The 6,984-nt window shown below is 39.9% G+C and overlaps 1 protein-coding gene across 1 annotated transcript in view; it reads right to left on the bottom strand.

Annotated features, from left to right (window-relative positions):
• Nucleotides 1-1,492: 1,492 nt before the first annotated feature.
• ATP1B4 (ATPase Na+/K+ transporting family member beta 4) overlaps nucleotides 1,493-6,984 on the bottom strand; it is a 93,246-nt gene continuing 87,754 nt past the window's right edge. Inside the window, exons 8-9 of the mRNA XM_032258395.1 lie at nucleotides 6,033-6,190; nucleotides 1,493-2,136 (exon numbers count right to left, since the gene is read on the bottom strand). Coding sequence (XP_032114286.1) covers nucleotides 2,133-2,136; nucleotides 6,033-6,190 — 162 coding nt within the window. The 3' untranslated portion in view covers nucleotides 1,493-2,132. The remainder of the gene's footprint in view (nucleotides 2,137-6,032; nucleotides 6,191-6,984) is intronic.

Below are 6,984 nucleotides of genomic sequence, written 5' to 3'. Positions count from 1 at the left end.
CCAAGAAATATGGGACTATGTGAAAAGACCTAATCTATGCTTGATAGGTGTACCTGAATGTGACGAAGAGAATCTATCCAAGCTGGAAAATACGCTTCAGGATATTATTCAGGAAAACTTTCCCAACCTAGCAAGGCAGGACAATATTCAACTCCAGGTAATACAGAGAACACCACAAAGATATTCCTCAAGAAAACCAACCTCAAGGCACATAATCGCCAGATTCACCAGGGTTGAAATGAAAGAGAAAATACTGAGGGCAGCCAGAGAGAAAGGTCAGGTTACCCATAAAGGGAAGCCTATCAGACTCACAGCAGATCTCTCAGCAGAAACCCTACAAGCCAGAAGAGAGTGGGGGCAATATTCAACATCCTTAAAGAAAAGAACTTTCAACCAAGAATCTCCTATCCAGCCAAGCTAAGCTTCATAAGTGAAGGAAAAATAAAATCTTTTGTGAACAAGCAAGCACTCAGAGATTTCATCACCACCAGGCCTGCTTTACAAGAGCTTCTGAAAGAATCACTACAAATAGGAACAACCAGTATCAGCCTTTCTAAAAAATACCAAAAAATAAAGAACATCAACATAATTAAGAACTTGCATCAACTAATGGGCAAAACAGCCAGCTAACATTAAATGGCAGTATCAAACTCACATATATTGTTATTAATTCTAAATTTAAATCGGCTAAATCCCCCAATCCAAAGACACAGACAGGCAAAAAAAGCCAAGACCCATTGGTATGCTACATCCAGATCCATCTCACATGCAAGGATACACAAAGACTCAAAACAAAGGGATGGAGAAAAATTTACCAACCAAATGGAGAGCAAAAATAAATAAATAGAAAGCAGGAGTTGCAATTTTTGCTGATAAAATAGACTTTAAAGCAACAAAGATCAAAAGAAGCAAAGAAGGATATTACATAATGATGAAAGGATCAATGTAACAAGAAGAGCTAAAGATCCTAAATATATACACACCCAATACAGAAATACCCAGATATATAAGACTTATAAAGAGACTTGGACTCCTACACAATAATAGTGGGAGACTTCAACATCAATATTAGACAGATCAATGAGACAGAAAGTTAACATCGATCTCCAGGACTTGAACTCAGATCTGGAACAAGTAGACTTAACATTTATAGAACCCTCCACTTTAAATACACAAAATATACACTCTTATCAGTACCACATCACACCTATTTATATGTTTAAATGAAATATTGGTTGGCTGCTTGTTAATTATTTTCTTCCCTCATTTTTTTTTATGTCTCTATTATTAAACACAATTACAGGCATACCGATTTTTAGACTGCATTCTAGCCCAGGCAATAAAGCAACACCCCTGTTCTCTCTCCCTCTTCCTCCTCCTCTTTCTTCCTCTCCTTCATTCTTTTTTTTTTCTTTTTTTTATTATTTTTCTTTCTTTCTTTCTCTCTTTCTTCAAAAAAAAAAAAAAAGAATGCTATTGGCCCATCTTATTTATAAATATAACTGCAAAGTGATTGCACTGACATTTCTGTTATTTTTGTTTAATATCCAAAAGCAATTCCTTGTGAGATTCTTGCATTATACATGAAGTAGTATAACTTTTGAAGGTATGTCATAAGTTAAAGATGTACATTATAAGTTAAAGATGTCTATTCCACACCATAGAAAAACATGGACAGCTCACACATTCATTTTGTGAAGCCAACACAATTTTAACAGTCAATCAGAAAAATAGTGTACAAAATATACTGACACATCTGCAAAAAATCTACATAAAATATCTGTAAAATTACTGTATCAACTTTCCTGTGGCAGATATTGTTGGTTAATAACTAACAACAAAGCCCACCCTTTTGCTAACACAACCTACACGTTGCTCGGTGAGTGGCAAGCCCTGGATAGCACCTCATGATTGGTTTCAGCCAATGTTCTTCTTTGTCAGTGACTGGTTTAGGGGCAGACATGTAACCCTGTGATACTCAGTAAGATACATCAGGAATTTTTCTGGGGGTTTCCAGGAAAGATTTTCTTTTGTGATTAGAGAACAAATAAAGTGAAATCCATTCGCCATGAGTCCCAATCCTTTATGTTTGTGATGCAAGTATAAGAGCATGTTGTTTGGAGCTGCAGGAGTTACCTTGAGACCATGAGAAGAGACATGTCAGACATATATTGTGACCATCATACAGAAATAGGGTGAATCCCCACCCAAAATTTGGTTCAGAGGTCAAGACTGATGGTACCACACATGCACTAAGAAGGTACAAAAATGTTTATTACTTACATAATGCAGCTTTCTGGAGAGAGCAGCTAGGCCACCCGAGTTGATTTAAAAATTGCTTGAGAGAGCAAAGAAAGGGGCTTGGAATTTTAATTGTGGCTAGAGATGGAACTCGGGTGAGGGTTTCTGTGTGTGGGCAGGGGCTTGTATGGTTTGAAACTCCTGCTGGCACCAAAGGAGGGAGCACTAAGGCTTTCTTACCAAGTTGCCCAGATGTGAGGCATAAAGGGAGAGTGAAGGGTGAGGTTTAAAAGCTGTTAGTAGTCAAACAACAAAAAATGGAGTCCGGCTCTTCATTATAATTTACCCCTGATGTTTGAGTGATGACAAAACTATAACATGCTTATTTAATTGAATTTGAACTTGTTTAAATAGCTGTTGTGGGACTCTATAAGACCTGAATCCTGTAACCTATAAGGAAGGTGAAAATTTCATTGAATGCCTTGTTTTAGAGCCCAGCATTTGCCTTCATGGAGAACCTCTGTTAGGGCAATATGTAAGAAAAATGTGGGGTTGGAGCCCCCACACAGAGTCCCCACCAGGGCACTGCCTAGTGGAGCTGTGAGAAGAGGGCCACTATCCTCCAGACCCCAGAATGGTAGATCCACTGACAGCTTACATGGTGTGCCTGGAGAAGCCACAGACATCCAACACCAGACTGTAAAACAGCTGGGAGGGAGGCCGTACCCTGAAAAGCCATAGGGGTGGAGCTGCCTAAGACCATGGGAGCCCACCTCTTGCATCAGCATGCCCCAGATGTAAGACATGAGGTCAAAGGGATCATTTCGGAGCTTTAAGATTTAATGACTGTCCCGCTGGATTTCAGACTTAATTCGAGCCTGGACTCCCTTTGTTTTGGCCAATGTCTCCCATTTGAAATGGGAGCATTTATCCACTGCCTGTACATCCATTGTATCTTTGAAGTAACTAACTTGCTTTTGTTCTTATAGGCTCCTAGGTAGAAGGAACTTATCTTGTCTTAGACTTTCGACTTGGACTTTTCAGTTAATGCTGAAATGAGTTAAGACTTTGAAGGACTATTGGGAAGGCATGATTGGTTTTGAAATGTGAGGACATGAGATTTAGCAGGGGCCAGGGGTGAAATGATATGGTTAGGCTTTGTGTCCCCATCAAAATCTCATCTTGAATTGTAATCCCCATAATCCCCATGTGTCGTGTTGAGGGAGAGACTGGCAGGAGGTAATTGGATCTTGGGGTCAGTGTTCTTCATGCTGTTCTCTTGATAGTGAGTGAGTTCCCATGAGATCTGATGGTTTTATAAGTATCTGACAGTTCCCCTGTCACACATTCACTCTCTCTTTCACCTGCTGCCATGTAAGACATGTCCCTTCCCCTTCTGCCATGATTGCAAGCTTCCTGAGGCCTCCCTACCCATGTGGAACTGTGAATCAATTAAACCTCTTTTATTTAAAAATTACCCAGTTTTGAGCAGTTCTTTATAGCAGTGTGGAAAGAGACTAATACAGATATGTAGACTTGTTAATTAAAATCGCCAAATAGTAACTGCTTTTCAAATAGTGACAGCTCTTCCTTCACACAAACAACCACCCAGTGGGCATGTATATTGCACAAGGTATGATCTTTCCCATTAGCACTCTATAGAATAGTGGCCAATGCTTGGTTGAAACCCATAGTCAAACAGTCTCAGGATATGACTATTTCCCCTAAGCCTAGCATCAGTCACAGTTGATGCTGGAATCAAGACAGATGATTCATTCTAAGACACACAGACAGTTCTGAGCCAAGACACACAAGCCAGAGTAACTTTAAGGATGGCCTCAGTACCATGCTCCTGTTTCTAAACATCAGTTGATTATTGAAACTTCTGACTTAGGTCTGTTAAATCTATAACAGAGGTTCAGTAGAACTCAGCAAATCCAGCACAACTCAGCAAATCTTTGCACAACTCACAGTGCAAGCTAGTCAGCAGGCAGTAGCTTGGAGCGCATGCTTACCATCAGGTAGCAGAGTCAGTTAGAAAATCAAAGTAAGAGAAGAGGGATACCTGGTAGTGGTGGTCATTGTCTCAACCTCCTGCTAATTGTACCGACTATTGACAAAAACAGGATGGATCGCCACCCAAAATTTGGTTTTAATGTCAAGACTAATGATGCCATCAACACATCAAGAGGACATGAAAGGTTTATGACTTACATAATGAGGCTTTCTAGGACAACCAGAGCAGACATCACAAGATGATCCATAAGTGGGTTGATAGAGCAAGGAAAGGAGGCTGGATTGAGATTTTTATGGTGGGGAGCGAGTAGGCTGAGGTGAGTGTTCCTGTGCATGGGATGGGGCCTGCATAGATTCAATCTATGGCCAGTACCAAAGGAGAGAGATCTAAGGCTTTCTTAACAGCTGGCCAAGATGTGAGGCACAAGAAGAAGGGAGAAATGCGCTTTAAAATCTATCAGAATTTAAGCTTCAAAAAATGGAATCAAACTCTTGATTACAACATACTTCTGATGACAGCATGGAAAAGTGAGAGAACTGGGCTCCTTGATCATGTTATTCAACCTCTAAAATGACCTTGGAACCACCTGCCTCAGATTTATAGTGCTGCTTAATAATTCAATGTCTTTATGGTTGAGGATAATTTTAGCTAGGCTGTCTGCTATTTGCAGTCAAAAGAACTCTGGATGATACAATGTTGAAGATATAATCAATTACTACCATGTTGGATATATTCAGGGAATACAGGGACAATATAACAAATTCATGAATGTAATTCACAATGAAAATAAATTAAAGGAGAATATCATAGGGTCATATTAATAACACACTTAAAATGCTTTCACAAAATCCAGTAACTATCCTTAATAAAAACACGAGGTAAACAGAAGCAGAAAGCACCTACCTAAAAACTCCTTACTAAAACTAACAACAAATATCAATCTAAAGAATGAAACAATAATAATGTTTTAAAGATAATCAGAAATTACACAGGAATGCTATTACAATTATTCCACATATTCTTTGAGGTTCCAATAAATGCAATAAAGGAAGAGAATGGTATAGCATAACAACTACTGAGAATGATATAACTTTTTCTAGTGTGAGTGAATACCCAGAAGATGCAAGAGACATTATAAAATACCATTACAGTTAATACAATTGTTAAGATTGCAGGACACAGGGTAAACATAAAAAATATGTTCTCCTGGCTGGGTGTGGTGGCTCATGCCTGTAATCCCACCACCTTGGGAGGCCAAGAGGGGAGCAGGTCACGAGGTCAGGAGTTCGAGAACAGCCTGGCCAATATGGTGAAACCCCATCTCTACTAAAAATACAAAAATTAGCTGGGTGTGGTGGTGTGTGCCTGTAGTTCCAGGTATGGGGGAGGCTGAGGCAGAAGATATCGCTTGAATCCGGGAGGTGGGTGTTGCAGTGAGCCAAGATTGCACCATTGCATTCCAGCCTGGCCAACAGAGCAACACTCCATCTAAAAATAAAAAAAAATAAAAATAAAAAAAAAAGTTCTCCTACAGTAGGAATAAGTGGGAATAAATACAAATGGGAGAAATATTTTATTCACCAAAATGGCTTAAATTATAAAATGCATTATGTAGTAAGTTTGTAATAGGCAATCTTCTTTAGGTTCAGCTACATTTCTCAGAATTTTCTTTTCCTTTAAGTTTGTAATTAGGGTGAGTCACAAGAGAGATTATTGCAGGAGAATTGGAGGACAGAAGTGATGCAGCAGCCATTTTGGAGCTTCAACACATTACCTCTTTTCTGCTGGCTCACCACATTGGCATAAGACATTAGCTGGGTTTGGAATTCCTCCACCTTCCTCTGGATCCTCCTTTAGCTTCTCCAACTCCTCGGCCAGGTGTGTGAGTTTGGCTCTGTGACAAAGTGTCTTGGCTTTTACAGGATACCCATACTGTTAAGGTCAGAGGAAACAAGAACTGATATGAGTTTTAGTCCATCCTTGGGGATGCCAGCCTGTGCTTATGGATTTCACCTTGTGCTTGTCTGCTCCCACTTTATGTCTATGTTTATCTTGCTTCCTGACTATCTGCACTCTGGACTTCAAGTTCCAGCATCATATGCGGAGACAACACTGCTTAACCAGCTTCCCCAATTGTGTAAGGTAAAATCTCTGGAACAAATGTCTTGAAAATTACACACACACACACACACACACACACAGAGAGAGAGAGAGAGAGAGAGAGAGAGAGAGAGAGAAGTTCTGCTACTCTGATTGAAGCCTGACTGACACACATGGAAATAAAATTTCACAAGAAAAGCAAGCATATTTCCACTACTGGTCAAGTTGGTATAATATAGACTGAATTGATGCTCCCACTAGAAAAAAAAAACTTTGAAAGTGGACAAAATATATGAAATGGTGGTTTTCCAGTCACTGAGCATTAAGTAATGAAGGACAGTGATCCCTGAAAAATGAGAAAGAAATGAGGTGAGACCCATGTTTGCTCAGTATACTGTCTGGAGAGAGTTTCCAGGCCATGGCGCTGGGAAGAGGAACTCAGGTGGAGTCTGGAAAACTCCATGAGTTAAAGAGGGAGAGGGAAGAATCTGGGAGACCAAGGTGGCTAGGGTTTGTTAGACAGAGTGCCAGAGAAGTGAAATGCAGATAGCGTGGACTCCAGAAACCTGCACAGGGTCCCTTTGAGTAGAAATGGTCCCCTGAAGAACTGATGGACTCATGGCTCA

This window comes from Sapajus apella, unplaced genomic scaffold (genome assembly GCF_009761245.1).
Source record: "Sapajus apella isolate SASKATOON/1434 unplaced genomic scaffold, GSC_monkey_1.0 scaffold102, whole genome shotgun sequence".
Lineage (NCBI taxonomy): Eukaryota > Metazoa > Chordata > Mammalia > Primates > Cebidae > Sapajus > Sapajus apella.
The sequence above is the reverse complement of the archived record's forward strand: the minus strand, read 5'-3'. Positions and strand labels throughout refer to the sequence as shown.